Here is a 21618-nt window from a genome sequence, read left to right on the forward strand (position 1 = left end):
TGAGTGTGATAAGAAGGATGAAGATGGAGAAAAGAAAACCAAACACAGCATTGACGGTATCCTTGGAGACAAAGGTAGAAATAAATAAATAAATAAATAAATGAATAAATAAATGAATGAACAGCTGGGTCATATCGGGCATGCATGCTATTTATGTATGGATTTATTTCTGCATTTGTTTTGGAGCGCAGTGCATAGTAGTTCTTGTTTTTGAGATTTTCGCTGCTCGTCACACACCTTGAAGCACTCTAGAGTTCAGACCCTGTGGTTTGTTTTGGCCTGTGGAAAATTATTTGATCAAGAGAGGATTTTTTGTTTTGTTTTGTTAAGTTTCCTAATATAAATATATAAGAAGCGTGAGGCTTGTTTGTGTGCTAAGCGTGACTGCATTTGAACTGTCTAATAAAATGCGTTTTCTTTAGCGTACAGCGTTATTTACAACGAAATATCATATTCTATTAACAAGTAAGCCTGTCAAAACGTGGTCTCCGCGTTTCATCAGCCGTGTCCTCATCCGGGGAGGAGACTTCTGCCTTGTATTTGACTGGGAAACGTATCCTCGGCACTGGAGGATTCTCCTGCTATGTCGCTGCTAGCTATAGTTACTCAATTATTTATAGGAGCCTTGACGCAAGGTATTTGGGACGAGTAAATGAATTTGTACAACAGCCTCCTCTCATCCTCTAAACGGTCCCTTGAAACTGTGTCTGACAGTTGAGCGGTTTGACCATCAATATCAATTAGAACGACTGGAATGTAACTTGTTAGATTAATCGAGTTGAGCCCTGACTCGAACTACACATACAGTATCTCAAAAGCGATAATAATAATAATAATAATAATAATATTATTATTATTATTATTATTATTATTATTATTATTATTATTATTATTATTATTATTAATAATAATAATAATAATAATAATAATAATAGTGTACGCATTAGGAAGCTTGTAATTGTGTTTGCAACTATGATATTGTTGTTATCGTTCTTTAATCTTTACCATATATATATATATATATATATATATATATATATATATATATATATATATATATATATATATATATTGAGTTGTTTTTTTTTGGTCAAGTCTTAAATTGAGTCGAATTGAGAGAGGAGATCACACCTCCTTCCGGTATTGCTGTGCGGCAGTGTGTTTACTATGAGCAATACGCATATTACCTTTTTATTTTAGAGGAATTTCACACATTGTCACAGTGGGCGTTAAAAAAAAAAAGTGTGCTGACCTTATAATTTGTATAATGTGTGTATGTCTTGCATAGACGTTATGGGATGGGTGGATTGGACGAGCATAGGGTTGCAGAGTATAACAGCCTATACTGGTAGCTTTACTGCATTTTAATGGGTTTTGTCCCGTGCTTTGGCACATTTCTCTGTGTTGCGTTTTAATTGCTTGGCATAATTTAATAATTGGTTTAGTCGGATTAACGTATCTCTTTCCCTGGAATAAATTTCATTTGATTTTTTCCTCTCCTCTATGCCAGTTTTCCTTATCGTGACGTTTGACAGAAAGGCGTGTTCCGTCCAGTGGCGTTCTTGTTTAAAAAGAAGGTCTGTGTCTCGAGTCTCTATTTAAATGGACCCTATTTTCTATAAGAGAGACAAAAAGTTACTAAATGAGACGATCAAACATTTGTCTAAGGGTTTAAATAAAAGTCCACAAAAGGGTTTTTTTTTTCTTTATAAGATTCAGCCTTTTCTCCAAACTTGAAGATGAACTTCGTTAACAAAAAGCTTCTCGTCTATTGAGCACTTTTTTAAAGCGAGGATTCCGGGGTACAAAGACAAACATTAAAAAAGCAGACGGGCTAAATAGAGAACGGGCCTGTCCATTCTCATTTCAGGGACCCGCGGAGAAGAGAAAGAAAAAAGGTTAGGACAAAGGGCCAAAGGGGAAAATAAAAGGAGATGAATTATTCACTACTCCCCGCTGCTCGATAGTTTTGTAATATTATAGAATCGTCTGTTGGAAAAGAATCGGCGTCGGGCAGTGCAAAGTGGTTCTTTCTTGTTTGGAAAGGGCCATTGCACATTTTGAAATCGGATCCATTGTGTACCGGATTGCGCACTTTGTGTTTGTGTGTGTGTGTGTGTGTGTGTGTGTGTGTGTGTGTGTGTGTGTCAACGTATCTTACGATTTAGGTCACATTTTGAAATACCTATACGGGAAATAAAAAGTGGGTAGCAGATTAACTTCATTCTATTTAAGTAGTTTTCGCTACTGTTTAGAAAACTTTTAATTTTTTTTAACTAGTTTTAAAAAAAGAATCGGCTGTCCTCTGCTGACGCTTTTGTTAATTTTCATGTATGTATTTAGTTATTTCTGTTTTTTTTTATTTCTGTCTGTTTTTCTATCGCCTTGTCTTCATGGTGTGTTTTATGGCTGATAATAATACAGTTACATAGGTGTTATATAAGCGCTTTTTCTCGATGTGTGCGCCTTCTCGTAGCTTTGAATTGCTCTGTCTTTTGAAGTTGTCGAGTTCTGATTTATGGATTTGCTTGCAGTCAGTATAGCCGACACCAGGAGAGTCGCCCACAACACATAGCATGCGCAGTTGGCGATGACAAAATCCAATTGTTTAAATAGCATTACAAAAAAAAAAATCAGGCTTTTGGGTATTACTCTTGGTGTATTTTTGTTTGTTTGTTTGGGAGTGTCGCTGCATTTTTTAATGTATGTATTTATTTATGTATTATCCCGTTACCGTTGTTCATAACTTTACACCCCAAGCGTTGCACCAAACTTTCCTTTGACGCGTTTCTGTCGTTCTTTTGTGTATTTTCCTGCGGGATGCAAGACTCAGCACACACTAAACGCTGTCCCTTTTTAAAACGCTTTTTTCTTTTTTTTAATTCTTAAAGATTCCTCTCTGCGCCTGTTGTGGTTCCATCACCCGCCTTGTATTTAATAACGTTAAGACTTATTAGAGGCAGCGATGAAAATGGTGGCTCTTGAATGGGTAGCTGTGTTGGAAAGGGGGTGTAATAGCTCGGGGACATGGTAAGAAATGTGTTTATCCCCAATCAGCCCTCACTCTCTGAGTTTCAAGCACAAACGTTATTTTGAAGGGTTTTAAGGGAGATTATTTTGAGCCTTTTATTTCTTTTCACTTTCATCTCTAAACGGCTCACTCCGGCTAGCCCTGGGCACAAATTCATGAGATTTTAGGTTTCTTTTATAGTTGTGAAGAGTTTTTTTTTTTTTTTTACATTTTTTTTTTTTTGGGGGGGGGGGGCGTTAGGAGCTCTGACGTGCTATCTAGAACTGGTTTGAGATTTTAAAAATAAATGCATGGAATACAAGTCATATTTTGATTGATATATTTTAAAATAAAACAAATTAAAATGATAGAGTTTAATTTTGGAGAAGTTAAATTTGAACTTTGGCGTTCTTTCTTGCTTTATTCTGAAAGTTTTGAATGGCATCCATTCAGCCTAACCATGATTGGCAATTACACTAAACTGCAGCTATAAACTGACTCGCGCAACAGAACAGATTGCATTCGAAAAGTATGTTGTCCTGATATTTCCATAGCAAGTTGTGCAGTCAACACAAATGCTACTATAAATACAAACGTTTCAACATGGCAGTTGTATTTGAGAGGGGAGGGGATGACCTGTTAGAAGCGACACAACAATATTAATGCAGAGAGCAATAATCGGAATTTATCAACGAAAGACATCTAAACAATGTAGATTACAAGTCACTTGACTATTAAATAACTATTTCTTTAGTGTCTGTTTTGTACATTATAAAAATCAAACAAGAAAAAAACAGCCCTTAATAGCACGGGTTAACTGCACGCCCGTACAGTAGAGTCGAGCGACATTTACTCAATGCCAGCACAGGGCAGTTGTGAGGAAATGGGAACGCGCACACTGGTGCTCAGTATAAACAAACAATGGAAGGGTGCTCCATAATGTCGCTTCCAGTGGGCTGAGAAACACAGGGAAGCTGTAGAGAGATTGTGTTCCCTAGGACCTGCCAAATCCAATTAGAGAGAGAGAGAGAGAGAGAGAGAGAGAGAGAGAGAGAGAGAGAGAGAGTCAGTAATAATAATTAAACAACTTCTAGTCTTCACACCTGGAGGCGGTATTGGTGGTTTTGAGAGGGGGGGGGGGGGGGGGGGGGGGGTATCAGTCCATTTATCTGTAACAATCTGCATTGATTAAACCAACAAGCAGCCGTCTGTAAATATGTGTCAGAAAGAGACAGGCGAGGGACGCGTCAGCAAATCACCGGATTACCTGAGGTTCCCAATCTAATCAAACATAGACCAGGCAGGATTTACGAGCGCTGTGAGTGGGATCAGAAGAAATAATAGGGGCCGCTTGAAAGATAGAAGGGGGTCTAACAATCTCGTGCTTTAGGCTGGTTTCACTGTGCATTCGATCACATGCAAATATAAAAGGTGCAGTGTTCGGGGCGCGTAATCACGCACACGGCTTTCTTGTTACCGAAGCGCAGAGACAAAGCTGAACAATAACGAGATAACACTCAGGCATGCAAACAAGAGCCATTGTCTAGCTGTAAAAAAAAACAAAAAAAAAACAGTTTCAATTGCAAAGTGTAAATAAACAAGCTTCCTCGCTCACGCAAATGCAAGTGTGTGTTTTGACGTGTATGAAAGTGAACGAATGTTGCTTATAAGGATGAAGATACATACATTGCATCACCTGGAAAGTCAAACTTGTAAGCTTTTGTCCATACACTGTGTAATAGAAAGCAGACCCCGTTAAACCCACTCCATCATCACCACACACACACACACACACACACACACACACACACACACACACACACGCACACAATGTGTTGCCGGGACAAACTAACATTGAAATATACAATGCATGTGTATATATTTTTGTAGTGAACTGAATTTTATATTTAGTCTAGAATAAGCCTCGTTGAAAGAAAAAAAAAGACGGGATGAGGCGAAAGACCACTTCAAACGAATTCGTCTGGATTGGTGAGAGGGAGATTTAGTGAAAGTACGGGGAAGTTATTTAGATATTAATAACATCTTCTCCTCAGGCATCGGGAGTCACTGCATCTGCACTTTCTCGCAGCTATTTGGCTGGGTTGAAATTGAGGGAGACCCAAATGTTGGGTAGAGATAACACAATCATCACAGCCCGGTCCTGTGGCTGTGCATCGCTGCATTAAACTGGGATTAACCTCCCCTTTCCCCCCTCGCCTCCTCGCCACCACATTTCATAGGAATTTTACATGGAAGGATTTCTTTTAGGAACATACAGGGGAGCCAGGACTCGGGGAGCAGTAAGGCACTTAGGAATAGAATGAAATCCTTTCACAAAATTACACTGGCGATAAAATAGCAAAAACATTATAATAATAATACAAAATGCATTGACTGATTGGTCTTGTCCCTTGTTAAAGAGGGAATACAGGGAGACTGAAACCTGCTCTTGCTTATGGAACAATCTCTCTCTCTCTCTCTCTCTCTCTCTCTCTCTATATATATATATATATATATATATATATAGAGAGAGAGAGAGAGAGAGAGAGAGAGAGAGAGAGAGAGAGAGAGAGAGAGAGAGAGAGAGAGAGAGAGAGAGAGAGAGAGAGATTATTATTATTTATTTCTTAGCAGACGCCCTTATCCAGGGCGACTTACAATTGTTACAAGATATCACATTATTTTTACATACAATTGCATTATTTTTTACACAGTATTTTTTGCATATAATTACCCATTTATACAGTTGGGTTTTTACTGGAGCAATCAAGGTAAAGCACCTTGCTCAAGGGTACAGTAGCAGTGTCCCCCACCTGGTCAAGAGTCCAGAGCCCTAACCACTACTCCACACTGCTGTGGATGGATGGATGGATGGATGGATGGATGGGTGGGTGGGTGGATGGATGGATGGATGCAAGGGCAGATGTAAAGGTCTCATTCTCTTTCCAAAACGTATCCAGAGTAAGTGGATCCGTTTCCATTGCACAGAACCTTATAATAATAATATAGGCATATTTTTGGTGAAAAGCCATTTAGAAATAAATTACGCTTGCAAGAGCAACTTCATTACACGAAATCCTGATGAAGCCAATGACGTAATTCCTGGAACTAATCAAAATCAAACGAACCGAACCAGCAATAAATAACCGGAAGTCTGAATCCGGAAGGTTCGGTTAAACATGTTTCATGTTATATCAGGGAGTGTTTAGCAGAAACGCGAAGGAATGGACGTATGTAAAGTCATAATAATAATAATAATAATAATAATAATAATAATAATAATAATAATAATATGGGGGGGTGCAGAAGGAAGCACACTTTGAAATATTTTGTTATAGTTTTACATTAAACCAGACAGATGTTAAATGGTCTGCACATATTTCGCTATGTATTCCTCCACAGTCGTTGCTGAATTACAGCCTCACATTATCTAAAGCGAAGACACTCCATTGCTCTCATTGCTGGGTGATAATTATGCTTTTGATTAAGAAATATGCAATTTGAACATGGTGCCTTTTTTGGGGGGTCCTTTTCAAAGTAGTATTTTTTTCTTGTTCCTTGGCTGAAAATATGCAAGCAAACATAGATGTAGACAGTGAGAAGGATTACATTTTTCAAACCGGACTTGCATGATGTCAGCTAATGTCAATTTATAAAGACGTTAGTCTTCTTGGTGGTGCGCAATTTTATATTAGGCTCCTTCTTTGGAACGAATATTAATGCGCAGTTATTTCCAAGAGCAATACGGTGACCTCTGAACTTGAGGCGGGACCCTGAAGTCGTCATGAAGGGGATTTGAGTTCGTTTTTGAAAGTTAAAGAAAAAGAAAGGGAAGGAGAAAAAGAGAGAGAGAAAGTAGGTGAGGAAAAGAAGAGGCAGCTGAAGGAAATTGAGAGGCTTATAGTCTTTGATCCTTGGGTGCTTTTGCTTATCAGAAACATTTGCGGTGACAACACCACAATGGAAGTTCATCATATTACAGACGGACTGCGCTGCTTTCAAGGCAAGCTGTCTATTAATTAACAAGATCCCAGCGTGGTGGGACTGGCTCTATCTGCGCACACATATTACTGACGAGAATGGGCTTTCGGATCTCCTGGGATTTTATTTTTAAAAGGGGCAATCTTCTCTTTTTGGTCTTCTTAGGGGAAATTCTAAAGTCTACAGTGGAAGACATGGGGATTTTATCTCTCTGTATAAAGGAGAGTTGATAATCCGCGAGTACTGAGTAATTTTAAAAGCGCCCCCCCCGCCAAACCCCCCTCCATCATTTAAAGGTGTATGCGTTTTAATTTGACATGAACAGATCGTGCCTGTGCCAAGTCTGCATATTATTATTATTATTATTATTATTATTATTATTATTATTATTATTATTATTTGTATTCCATCATTTTAAATGCTCCAGTTTGCGCTTAAATAACATCTTGGTTTACTAAATATATAGCAGCCCCGATTACATTGAATTTCATGGTATCCTTTAGAACGATTTTTATCTATAGAACGCATGCTTTGCAGAATTTGGGTAGAGGCACTAATGAGACTCTTATAAGGGTAATATCCTCTGTGACCTTAAAAAATCAAGGGGGGGGGGGGGGGGGTCGGGGGTACTGCTTACAGTTTAGGAACAAAACGAACAAACGACAAGCCCCCCCCCCCCCCCCCCCCCCCCCCCCGCTGATATAAATGAAGGGAGGGCATTGCCCTGAAGGCTTCCAGATCAACCACTGCTTCTCTGTTTTATTGGCCGTCCCTAAAATTGGAGTGCCAGGGGAACTCTGCGTGACCCTGCCCGAAGACTAACGGGCTCAGTGTTTACTAGCACCCCTGCGGACCGGTGAGCTGCGGCCTTTAATCTCGGCTTGTCCACTCGACTCTCTCTGATCCGTGACTCTCCCATTAACCCCTCCAAACGCAATAAGCAGTCGGGTGTCCGAGTGGGGTTCACCCTCTAGGGGGAAAAACAAGAACATGGAAACCAACTTTCTTCTGCCTTCCAGCGTGCTGTTTATTTCCTGAAGCTTACGTTCTTTACGTGTCTGTTTTAAATGTATTGCTTGTTATATGGGAGTGATGATATAAGTGATTGTTATGAAACTACCTTCATTAACTAATGTAAGTGTGCACCTCTACTATGCAGATTCCATTACCAGAGTACAAAGCTGTAGTATTTCTTTTATCCAGGTAAAAATAAACAAATGAAATGGTGCGTGTGTAAAACAAGTTCTGTCTTTTCCTATAATACTCATTCTAACGCAACTTAATGTCCATACCATGTGACTATTTACAGCCATTATTATTATTATTATTATTATTATTATTATTATTATTATTATTATTATTATTATTATTATTATTATTATTATTATTATTATATGCGTTTTTACCTCGGCTTTATACCCAGTGACACAAGTCTGTTCAGGTACTAGCCTGCAGATTAAGGCGCCTGCAGTTTGCTCATTACAGGCTGGTAGGGATAGTTAGAGAGAATTTTACTTGGAAAGACTGACTGATGAAAATTAATTGCGGTGTCGGTGATGTTTGCCACCTCCTTCAACAAGTGTCCTTTTTTACGCCTTGCAGAAACACGCTTTATAATGTATTTAATAGCAAAGACTGTACAATGCTCTCGCTGGTAAGTTGTGATGCGTTCGCGTGAATCCGCTGCAGCGTGATACAGTGTATTATTAAAAAGTCTATCCGAACAGTGAGTTCAAATTAAAGGGTGACGTGTGTGATTCGTTAAGGCTGTTATCCAGGCAGTGTGAGAGTTTGGGGAGGGGATACGGTACGGTGCTGTGTATGCACTGTGCGCGAGTGCAAGTGACGTTTGTTTGCTGGAGGGGTCATTAGGGGGGGGGGCAGAGAAACGGTGTAACTTGAGGAGAACAACATTCGCGCCAGCTAGAGCGCAAAACAATTAATTTAAACCCAAATAAAACATGATAAGTAAATACACATCGACACTATATCATGTTTAAGAAGCCTATATCGGCGCACAAAGTGAAACTTTTGATGTATTTTACATTTTGAGCGTGCAGAACGGCTTATTGCATTTTTTATTTTAGTCTTCCTAAACTTAGATTTGTGTCTCCACTATGCATTAAAATAATGTTCTTTTCTTTCATGTTTTTTTTTAAATTTCTCTTTTTTCATTTGAATCGAGCCCTTGTTTACTCTCCTTTACTGTCCGCTACACATTCACAGTGCATTACGAAGAGCCACTTTAGAAAGACAAACATCTTCGAGTAAAGAAACCAAACCAGAAAATGGGAGCTTGAATGGGAGAATAGTTTCGCGGCCCCTTTGCCATGGAGTGTGCAGCAGCCTCGCGCTAATCCCGCTTTCATTTTTACCGACAAATGCCAAGAATCTTTATCTGTCTCGGGAGCCATCGGGAGACTGATTAGTTAACAAAAGGACGTCATTGCACAAAGAAAGAAACGGGAGCGCGGTGCTTTGGAGTCGCGGAACTCTGTGCATTAAAATCCACCCCCGACCCAGCTCAGTTAAAGACGACAGAGCAAATATGTTAGCCTTGGAGGAGAGCAATAATATGTGCAGAAACACTAAAACCTGCTTTAAAAAATATACAAATTCAAACAAATTTAATGAAAGTAGAAAAAGAAAAGCTTGATAACCTCCCAAAAGAAAAACAACTTAAATAATATAAAGCAACACAACCCAGAACAGAGGCGCTGAACTATACGCAAGTGTGAGAGAGCCGCTTCCAACTTGAAATGTGTTTTTTATCAAACTTCTTAAACTGCCAGGGTGACTGCAAAGACCCGAGGGATGCGCAGGAAACACGGAAATCGTGTCCATTTTTACAAGAAGGCTGACAGTTCCTCCGCCGGCCTTTGCGAGTCTCTAGGCGGCCAGACAGGCAGCAGCTTCCCTTTCATTGGATATGTGCGTCTCTCGGTTAACTTGCTATTTTGTGCATGACTGGTTCATCAGACACCGCTGTGCAGAGACTTGAAGGGGCGCTCCCGGGGGTTGTGGATTGTGAAGCTTATGTATTTAAACATTTCATTCATTTAGGTTTCCTCTGTAATATATCTGGGAGGAGGGGGGCTGTTGGAAGACCTCGCTTGGTGGGTGTAGCGGGCCCCGGGTCATGTGTTTGTCCCCCAATACGGACCTTTCTGTTAGGTGTACGATAGAGCGTGCGGTTATTTATTTATTTAGACTGTGTTTGCATTGCAAAAACGAGAGAGAATAAATATCCGTGTATACCATGGTACAAGTGTTAGATTTCTATAATGAGAGATGAAGAATTTGGAACTCGCTGATTCATTCGCCCATAGGCAGATTCGAATAAGAGACAGCAGGACATGCGCAGCAGGACTCGGAATGACTCGACCACATTTTTTTTGAGCTTAGTAACCTTATAATTGTTTTAAATGGCTCTGTTAAACTGCAGAGGAGCGAAACATGTCATTTGTGTGTTTTTTTTTTTTTTTTTTTTAAATTAAGACCAGACCTGTTACCTGTTCTGTTTCGGACAAGCAGGTTGCATCATTTTATTTTTTTAAATAAATGAAAGAAAAAAAGTGAAAGAAAAAATAAAGCAGAGATAAAAAAAAAAAGGAAGCTGGCATTTCAGGATTATAATTAAGTGTAAACTAGAACTAAGGCAAAGAGCGACTGTGCGGACAGCGCATCTTTAAAGGATTAACACTATGGATAATGAATGGACACCGTTCATAATAACAGGGTGTACCTGCGAGACTCAATCCCTCTGTAGTTAATCCAGACAGCGGAGGAAAATGTGCTCCCAAGTGTGGGCAACGGGGTTTATTACACGGCATTCAAATCGCTTCTCAGAAATGCTTACATGTCGTATTGAGCCCTTTCTATATGCATAGCCTATATCTATTAAGAAACGCGTGCTTTTTATTGCAATGTGGCAAACTAATCACTGGCAAATTCAATTACAAGAAGCACATTTCCCAGGTACACAATATTCATTAGCGTTCACTGAGAGTTTTCAGCGCAATAATTGGTGCCTGTAATTTTTCTGCTATAAATACTGTTTTTTTGTTTGTTCTTTGTTATATTCTTAATACAATGATCAATATATTTTTTAAACATTTAATATGTTTTAACGATTTGGTAATTGCAGATGTATATCTGTCTGTCTTAAGCCCGTTTTAATTTTGATCCCCAGAAATGGGCGTCTTTGAAGATTGTGTACTTAGAAGTTACCTTTAAGCCTCGCAGTCAAACTGAGTTCAATAACGTTGTTGGTATTTTATAACCCGTCTCCGCGGTCTCTTACCCCACTGGTGGGGTTAATATCCAGCGCTCTGGGGTGTGGGGATTTTTCAAATCTCATTGCAAATAACCGAAAGATTAGCAGTAGTGGCTCCCTGGAAGAGAGACAATGGGGCAGCCTGGGTTGCAGTAAAATTGGAAAAGGAGAATTCCTAATCACCCCGGTACAAAGTTCAACAAGTCCGCTGGCATGGCTTTAAAAACTTTTTAAAACCATCTTACAACGGAGCAGCCCATACCGCGCGCAGGGCTGCACATTCCAACAGAAGGTAATACAACGCATTGTGGGCAATGGCTATCCCTGACCATACCTGCCCACTCCTGACCATTCCTGACCATACCTGACCATACCTCACCGCTGCGCGCAAAGGCGAGTAATATTAGCATGGGCACATTGTAGTTAGTTTTGTTTTATATACTAAAGCGTGGAGTAGTGGTTAGGGCTCTGGACTCTTGACCGGAGGGTCGTGGGTTCAATCCCAGGTGGGGGACACTGCTGCTGTACCCTTGAGCAAGGTACTTTACATAGATTGCTCCAGTAAAAACCCAATTGTATAAATGTGTAATTGTATGTAAAAAAATAATGTAATTGTATGTAAAAATAATGTGATATCTTGTAACAATCTTTATAATCTTAAAAAAACTATATATATTAATTATCTTTTGCATAATGTTGTGCAGTTATTTTTTAGAACTACATTACCAGTCCCTTTTTATTATGAAATAAGTCCTCTCAAATAAGATTTACTAATACATAAAAAAATAAAATCTATAAAGGAGGTGAAAAACTAACAACAATTACAACTACTACTGCTAATAATAATAATAATAATAATAATAATAATAATAATAATAATAATAAGCACCTCTATAACTTCTGCAGCCCTTGTTTATCTTAAACTCGTTGTTGAAGTTCAATGAAAACTACATTGTAAGAATGATTTGCTTGTTATATTGAATAGAATGGTGGTTAGTCCTTTTCCACGTGGAAAACAGCACTGATCCTTCCTAAACACGAGCAACAAAGAGCGCGGGTTATTCTTCAGTAATTGCCTTCAACGAAATAAATTGCACCCAAGCGTATTTTAAAGGGGGGGGGGGGGGGGGGGGGGGGTACTGACATTTTAAAGTTTCGTCCCGCAGTCACTCACTTAGCGGTTACAGAATTAAAATGCACCCAAACCTGAGCAGTAAAGACTACTAAAATACACGTGAAATTAGCATGAATAATTAGGTTAAATAACTTCATAACTACAATTAATAATAATAATAATAATAATAATAATAATAATAATAATAATAATAATCCTGGAAGAAGCTACAAATTAATATGCTTTCATTTAAATCGTGTCAGTTTTCAAAGCAAAATAAATTAAAAATCATAGTAAATACAATTATTTGTATAATCGTGATCATCGCGACATGCATTAGCGCTCCAGTGTGGAGCTGTGCAGTGAAATGAACAGACCCAGAACTGGCCGGTCACTAAAACGCTCAGTTAGCTTAAGAAAACAGCAGCGGGTAGCAGGGAGAGAAGGGGGGCTGTCCGGAGATCTCCGAATGGACCCGACTCGGAAATCCGAACGACTTGACCAGCTTTCACTTTCTCAAAAACAAACCATTCAACTTGTCAGTTTTAATTCGCCTCTTTTGAACGCCGGCCGAGCAAGCTGGGGAAACCGTAGGTGGGACGGGGCTGTTAGCGTAGCCGCACAGTTTTAGCAAAGAGTTGGGGAGGGAAACTAACGCCGCAGAGACCGAATGAAAAACGCGCAGGGTGTAATACTGTATTAGGAATGGTGCCTTCGAGTTTCTGTGTTTTATATTCTATAAGGAATAAATCATTCTCAGATGCGTTCTGAAACACAGAGGATTCTGAATATTTTAGGATTGATTTGGAACTCGAATAGGATGTCGAGTCGTGGAACCCGCTGACGGTTCGATTCATCAACGTCTGTTTACAATCCCCATGCTGTTCCATTATTTCCTGCAGAAAGCCCCAAATGTATCTTCTGGTCCGATGCAATTACGCTGTGTAACCATCTCAGAGTGCAAGTGAGCATTGCGTCCTTATTATGGGTAAAGGGGACAATGTGTTTTAGAAAGAGACAAGTCCATCGTAATTGGGTATGAAATTAATGAACATAGACATCTATTCGCAGCTTTAAAGTTTCTGCTAACATGTTTCACACTGTTTAAAAGGTAGAACACTGGATTAATGGCTCGCTGCCAATATTAAAACTGATTGCATTTTATATAATTTGTGCGCTTGTCTAACGGGTGTCAGCGCATTTTGAAATCCCCTCCAATAAAAGGGGGAGACAAAAAAACGTACTTGTGGAATAATTCAGCGAAATGTGCAGCTCTGGGAAAATGTTCCACAACTTCTTTATACATTTCCAACTGCAGCATTCAGATGATTCCCACAGCCTGCCCGTACAGCTGGCGTGTACAGAACACCATTGCTCCTTATGTGACATCAAAATACAATTAAAAATATCATCACTTAATTTTTAAATGCTAAAAAAAACAAAAAAAAAAACAAACAGAATATGAAAAAAATGAATACGGTTTAAAAAATACATTATATTTAACTTTCCCCTTTTAAATAATTGAGAATTCACTTCATAATTGTTTATATATATATATATATATATATATATATATATATATATATATATATATATATATATATATATATATATATAGTTTCTTTAATCAAACCCCCTTCTCTCAATTGCTATCGAGGAGCGTTCTGAAGTCTGACAGCCTACTCTCCTCTATTGACAGGCAAATACCCACTTAATAAAAAGAAAGAGCGAAAGAAAGAAAGAAAGAAAGAAAGAAAGAAAGAAAGAAAGAAGCCTTTCTGTTATTTAGCTTTTGGAGGCACTGCGCATCAACTATTCAAGCAGATTGATGAACTCCTCCAAAAAGTTTATTAAGAGGAAGAAAACAATAAGAACTAAAGGCTTCAGACAACTGGGCTGCTAGTTTATAAACTGGGCTGCATTGTCCCTGTGGGGAGATGCATGAATACCTTTGAATGGACTCCTAAAACTGACACGATCAAGCCAGACAACAGCATGTTAAAAGGAGGGGGTGTTTCTTCTGAACTGCGGATCTGTATTTTTTTGCATTAATGTACATCTGCAGTATAGGGGTGGAATAAAGGGGTCTCTTTCTTCAGAGCTCACAGGCGCGGGTCCTCTCCTCGGATCTGAACCGGGTCTCTTTCTTCAGAGCTCACAGCCGCGGGTCCTCTCCTCGGATCTGAACCAGGTCTCTTTCTTCAGAGCTCACAGCCACGGGTCCTCTCCTCGGATCTGAACCGGGTCTCTTTCTTCAGAGCTCACAGGCGCGGGTCCTCTCCTCAGATCTGAACCGGGTCTCTTTCTTCAGAGCTCACAGGCGCGGGTCCTCTCCTCGGATCTGAACCGGGTCTCTTTCTTCAGAGCTCACAGGCGCGGGTCCTCTCCTCAGATCTGAACCGGGTCTCTTTCTTCAGAGCTCACAGGCGCGGGTCCTCTCCTCGGATCTGAACTGGGTCTCTTTCTTCAGAGCTCACAGCCACAGGTCCTCTCCTCGGATCTGAACCAGGTCTCTTTCTTCAGAGCTCACAGCCACAGGTCCTCTCCTCAGATCTGAACCGGGTCTCTTTCTTCAGAGCTCACAGCCGCAGGTCCTCTTCTCAGATCTGAACCAGCTCCACATTCTCCTAGCTCGAAGCTTGTGTGAGCTCGCCACTAAAGCAAGTAGCGAAAAGAAAACGAGCAAGCCAGCCGTCCAAAAAAACAGTAGTCAGGAATATCAAAGTTATTCATCAGACCTGAACAGGGCTCCCGTTTTAGCAATTCTGGTTCACTTGACCTGCTATATAAATATGTTTTAGCAACTTTGTACCCACCTACCTAGCAAATCCAGTAGCTATAGGTTCTCGTGCTAGCTAGCCAGGGCTTCTTGCTAAGTACTGTATGTAGTCATGTCATGTTTTTTTTTTCCCAGGCAGTGCACAGAATGTATGTATAGTCAAACATGCTTATACCAATCAGTTGATCGTTATAACTATTATAGCATGGGAATAAATCACTATGAGGACTGATCAAAGTGCATGTTAGTGGGACAGGTGTGGAAGTTGTTTGGACAGAGTTTTTGTGGCTGTCCTGTTGCCCCAATATACTGTTAAATGCGTTTGGGAGAAAGTAAAGGCTTTTAAAAAATGAAATGAACCAGAGAAGGGGGAATATAGCTTTTCTGTAATTCCCTGGTCTTTATATTATTTGACAGAGAAAGAAAGAAAGAGATTTAAACTTATTTGAAGTTATTGATCAGGAACTAAAGAGATGAACTACATAACAGCGATGTAATTCCGTACTTCTGAAGTGTGGTAAAGTGGAACTCTTTTAATACACTGAATACAGCACAAGCACAGTGCAGAGCTTGTGTGTGTGGATGCTCACTTGGGCTGTGTTTAACCCCCTCCTCCCCCCTTCGTCGTTCTTTCTTTCTTTTTTAAAGCATTCTTTGTCGATGCAGCAGTTGCCACTTCACGGCCGAGCGCTCCCAGACAGTCCCAGAGAGCAGGGTGATTTGTGACCCGGCTAACCTGCTCTTAGTTCTCCTGAAGAGGGCATGATCCCCAGAGGGCTGACCCGGGACAGAGCAGGATCACAGGGCACCAAACCAGGCCACGCCAACCAAAGACATGACGGCCCGCTCGGGCAGGTGTCAACATTTGCAACACAATTAGCAGGATGAGCGCTATTCCAGGGCCACAGTTAAATAAAGCAATCTGAGGGGAAAACAAAACAGAACAAAAAGAGGCTGGAAAGAGAGAGCCAGATTAGAGGGAGATTACGCTTTGATTCAGCTATTAGAGGGATGGCCTGCTTTAAACAAAACCCAGAGATCAGTGGTGTGTTCCTCTACTGAGGTCTTCCTTTCCCCGCACATGGAGCTGTTGGGTTTCTCTCTCTCTCTCTCTCTTCTTTTAGCTTTCTGAATGGGGTTGTATTAGGCAGTGAATGGATCAGATGGATCAGGTTGTCTTTTTCAAAGCTAAAGTGTTTTTTTTTTGTTTTGTTTGTTGGTTTTGTTTTTGTTTTAAACGCACTGAATTTGTTTATTTCCGCAACCCGGCTGCAGAATTGGCATAGTTATGCTTTTAGAAATCTGCAGGCACGCTGTAGACGACTTGGTGTTCAAAAATCAACACATGCATTTTGAAAAAGAAAGAAATGTGCGTGCGTGCGTGCATGCGTGTGTGTGTGTGTGTGTGCGTGTGTGTGTGTGTGTGTGTGTGCGTGCGTGCGTGCGTGTGTGTGTGTGTGTGTGTGTGTGTGCATGTGCGTGTGTGTGCGTGTGTGTGTGTGTGTGTGTGTGTGTGTGTGTGTGCGTGCGTGCGTGCGTGCATGTGTGTGTGTGTGTGTATATATATACTGTATATATATAATATTATACACAGAAAAGGATGAAGGATTTAAAAATATATTCCCTCAAGTTCTTCTTGGGTGTAAACTGCAGAGCAGTACATTAAATTTATTTTAGAAGATTTATTTATTACATTTGTATTAATAATTCTGAACTATTCCACCAATACTTTCAAGTCTTCTACAGTCTGGCTATACAAAGCTCACACTGTTAAATCCACAATCTAGCACCCCCACAGTCACCACTGTAGCGCTGCTATGTGTTTTGAGGCGCTATACTTTATTTAATCCGATGCCTTGACTGGCACCAGCTCTTTAATGTTGCAAGTCTCTTCAATGCAACGTATCTTGTCTCAATCCCTTCACTCTCTCCTCGGGTCTCCATCGCAGTTGACTACCTGACGAGACACTTTCTCAGGATGTCCTGCTGCAGTTTATTCTCATTGCAGAATTGTAAAATGCAGGAACGCGTAGGCTCCTTTCTGTGTAAAAGTGTGGGGGCTCCATTGTAAAGCGGTGTGCACACATTCTGGAATGTCCCAGCCCCTGAAGCTGATCTCCATGTAGCACGGGCATCAAACAGAACCCCCCTCACCCCCCTAAGAGCAGGAACAAAGAGAAGGTACATATTAACTCAGTTAATGAAATACACTGACAATGGGATCTTGGGCTGTTGCTTCCCTGCAATGAAGAATCCATTACAAAGGCTGGTCTTCAGTAAACTGTAATTCTAGTTCCAGAAACACAGGGTTCTGGAGCATTGTGAGGTCATAAAATGGTAAAACCCTAAACAAGCATGTTGCTTTTACTGTACTTGGTTGCATTGTCATTGATTGTCATGTTTTTTTGGAAGGGGTTGTACTTTAAAAGAAGAGCTAAGAATTGATGTGTCACTTCGGCATGTCACTTCTTCATTGACAACTGAAATTGCTCGAATGATCAATATTGAGTAATATATTGACTACCGGTTCATTACAGTCGTTGCACTGAAACTCGAGAAGAGGAAAAAGTGGTGCGAAAACCAGCACAGGTCTTGCAGATCGGTGTTGTGAACCCATTCTTGCGTTAATTCCTTTTATTTCTACAGAAGGCCATCTGAAAATTAATACCTGAAAAATCAATTCGTCAAATGAAGCCCAATATACTGCATGTGTGTTTGCTCCAGCACAAGTATTTAACTAACTTGAACAGGCAACTGCATGCCATTGGTCTTGAAGCAGGGTTCCACGATCTGGATTCAAAACAGAAAGAAGCGTGTTCACAGAGCTGTTTTGTAAAAAGCCTCATGGCAGTGTCAGAAACCGAGTAGCAAGTGCGTGTTTTCAGGCATGTTCGCAGGGAAAGGAACCACCGTGAGTCTGCAAGGGTTTTGTTTTTAAGCTGCTGCCTACAACAGAGGCAAGCTGATCCCATCGGTGCTAGCCGGCATGCTGCTCTGTACGTTTGAACTGAGGGCACGCTAGTTGCCCTAGCAAGTTGTGAAATGTAGAAGCAGTAGCAGCAAGGGATATTTGTTTCTTCTCCATTGTTTTGTCAGCTGTTTTTATTGGTCTCATGCTGGAGCTTGCCTTATATTTCAATATCCCTATAAAAAAGGACAGGTTGCAGTGTTTAAACAGAGCAGTAGAAGTATTATTATATTGCCATACTCTACTGTTATGGTGTGCAAGTGCTGGGGGTGGGGAATGCTTAAGCAATTCAAATCTGCAATGCAATCTGCTGAACGATGGACAGTGAAACTGTAATAAAACGAGATTTGGGCATCTGAGCTGGCAGTGAGGAAATCAACCTGTTACAACCTAGTAAAAAGTGCTGGGGAGTCAAAAAAAAGTGGTTTTATGTCTGTTTCTCTCTGCCTGTCTTTAAAACACAGGCGCTGTGTAGCAAAGCCAACCAGTGCTTATGAAAGAGAATTAAAGGGGAGGAAAAAAGATAAGAAAAGGAAGAAGCAGAACAGTTTCAAATACAGACCCGTCGTTCTGCAGCGTCTTTAATGATTTTAAAGTTTGTTTTCTCTAATTCTCTCGGCTGCCACACTTGTCAAACTTTGACAGTCTAGTTTGGGGATCGCTGGGATTACAACAATCCTCTATTAACCTCGGAAGCGCATTAGAAACAGACAACATGAATTTCTGGCTAATTTTATTACAATAGAGGCATGCCTGACATAATATGCAACAGTAATTAGGGAATGAGCTATTTGCCCAGTTTCACAGCTATGATTAAGCTACGACAGCACCATGGTCCATTGGTTCAAAGTCTCACCAGCAGCCTACGCCACTTATGGCCATAACATTTCTTATTTTATGGTTTTTAACAGCTTCACCCAGGAATCTTCATTTGCTTTATTTATACATGCATGTTTTTTTTCGCTCACACAAAGACAATAAACATGTCCCTAGAGTGTTGCAAATCAGAAATTTGTTCAGATTTTTTCCACCAACCTAGAAAGTGAATGCGTTGTCCAGGGTGTGAACAGCGGTGTGGAGAGACAGCTGTTCAGTGGACTGAGTTTCACCAGCTTCAAACAGGGGGCTGTCGTGCGTTCATAACGAATGGGTTTATTTATGCATCCAGTGTCTCGCTCTCCTCGGGCAGCGCTCATGCTGGCTTTAAAAAAAGCGCTTTCTTTACTTAAAAAAATAAAAATAAAAATAAAATATCCCATAAGATAAAGTAATAAACTAAAGAAATGATGAGAAAACTGATAGCAAACTTCATTAAAATAATATTGTGAATATTCTTGCCTGCATTGCTAGTGTGTGTGTGTGTATACAATGTATAATTATATATATATATATAATATTTAAGCTTCTTTAAACTTTAAATATTTATTCTTACATTTATTATTACGTTACAATAAATTATTTATTTTAAAGACAAACAGTTGGTATTTAAAATGGAGAAAAGCTAAGTAACAAGTATTTTTAAAAATGAAACAGTATGTCAAGGGTTAACGATACAATGTATCAGCCCTTTTAAAAAGTGCTAGTTTGCTCAAATATAATACTGTGATGCCTGATGCACAACGCAAGCCAGCATCATCCACAAAACTAAAGCCACAGTAACTGTCTGTATCCCCATTCAAAAACTCGTTTGGGCTGATTTTAAAAAACTGAATGAAACGGTTAGCAGTTTTACAAAATAACCAATAGGCAATCAGATCCTAAGCTGCTGGTGATGCAAGTTGCCTCCTAAACTTCCGAATAACAGTAATAAGACAAGCAAGCCAGCAGCACGCGGCACACGGAGAGTGAGTGCAGCAAACGGGTGTATTGCAGGCCAGGCCCGGTGTCTCCAAAGGGGGTGGGGAAGGGTCCCGTGGCATATGACCCATTCTTTCTCCAAGCTCGTCCCTTTACTGCTAGTCCTGCTTCCTTCACCTCTTCTTTATTGCTGTGTTTTGTATCTGAATTGAGCTCCCATGAGCAGGCACTGACCCCCCCCCCCACCATCGCCACAGCTGCTCTCACTTGTACTTGCTGGTTGTTTTGTCATTGGGAAGATGTGCTGTGCTGGAAACTGTGGGACACGAGAATAAATCCCAGGATGTAGTCGGAAGCAGATTTTTTTTTTTTTTTTGGTGTAGAACATTGAGACATTGAACCCCCACCGCAGTGAATTTAACAAAATGTGCCCCCCCCAAAAAAAAAACCAAAAAAAAAAACATGTGCTCTGTATTCATAAAGCCTGTTGATACTACACCCTTTAACCGCAGTGTAAAGGCCTCTGTATCGCTATGGTTAAAAACCTGTGTGTAATAATGGGCTAGACACAAGCGCAAACACAGCCATTTGTTTTGTGCAGTGTGGAGCTAAAGCTGCAAGTCTTTGAGAGATCCATCCTGAGAACTCTGGAGGAGCTGACATCTTGCCGTCATGGAATGTCACGTCATCCAGGAAGTTGCCTCCAGCATTTGTACAGAGCAGCACTGCCTCATAAAAAGTGACAATCTAGATAATGTCTAACATGTTGATTTCATAGACACCACTGATGTGCAGTGCAGTTGTTTCATACCAGCTCTCGTCGGTGTCTGTGTGGTATTATAGGACCTTGTTTTCAAGTTATTATTGGGAGGCGTCAGGGAGGAAAGGCTTCAGGACAAGTTCCCTATCCTGGTAGAGCTCGGAGATCTTGTCTCCTCAAGTAGGAAACCATCATTTCCTGCAGAGTGACCTTTCTTCTCCTGATTTTATAATAGCAGCGTTCATCGTTACACTTGAAACTGTTGGGATCCCAGCCGGGCTTCCTGTGCCTGCACCTCAGAGTCTGCCCTCCTCTGTAGACTTGGATCTGCTCACCACTGGGGTAGGAGACCTCCTCGCAGCAGGGAGGGAAGCTGGTGGGAACGCGCTCTCTTGGCCCCTGGGGCAGATCTCAACCAATGCCACAGCATGGTGCTCGGGTCAGGGGTCAAGGGTCAGGGGTCGGGGGGTGGACAACTGCAGGTGTTTATAAGCCAATTTATAAACCAGCCTTGTCCAAATAAGGGGCCACTCCAGTGAAAAAATAAATATGTGCAGGTTAATCTGCATCAGTAGACCAGTGGAATGTATCTGCCAATGCCTTCCATTGGGGTTCCTGTGGTAACGTCACATGGTGCTGTTTGGATGAACAAATGTCACAGAGGTGACTTCTGTTGGTGCATTCTCGGGTCTCGCGGTGTTCAACAACAGTCCTGTATTTGAATAATAGGGTGCATTTAAAATATATGCATTCATTATTAAATGATATAGCTACTTATCAACTTTCATGCTGTACAAAATAAAAAGGCGTTCAGTCCATCAGTGTTCACTTAAAAAAAAAAAAAAAAAGTAATGCACGCTGACTCTAACTGCTACCTGCTAACTGCTCCTTGCAAACCCAGCCCCCTCTTTGTCGTTTTGCCTGTTACTTAAT

At 40.5% G+C, this 21618-nt stretch overlaps 1 protein-coding gene across 1 annotated transcript in view; it reads left to right on the plus strand.

Annotated features, from left to right (window-relative positions):
- Positions 1-21618, plus strand: part of LOC117963825 (paired box protein Pax-7) — a 101224-nt gene that overhangs the window by 37983 nt on the left and 41623 nt on the right. The window contains exon 9 of the mRNA XM_058992977.1: positions 1-74. This exon is cut by the window's left edge and continues 55 nt beyond it. Within this exon, the coding sequence (XP_058848960.1) occupies positions 1-74 (74 nt within the window). The remainder of the gene's footprint in view (positions 75-21618) is intronic.

Source organism: Acipenser ruthenus, chromosome 20, assembly GCF_902713425.1.
Source record: "Acipenser ruthenus chromosome 20, fAciRut3.2 maternal haplotype, whole genome shotgun sequence".
Classification (NCBI taxonomy): Eukaryota; Metazoa; Chordata; class Actinopteri; order Acipenseriformes; family Acipenseridae; genus Acipenser; species Acipenser ruthenus.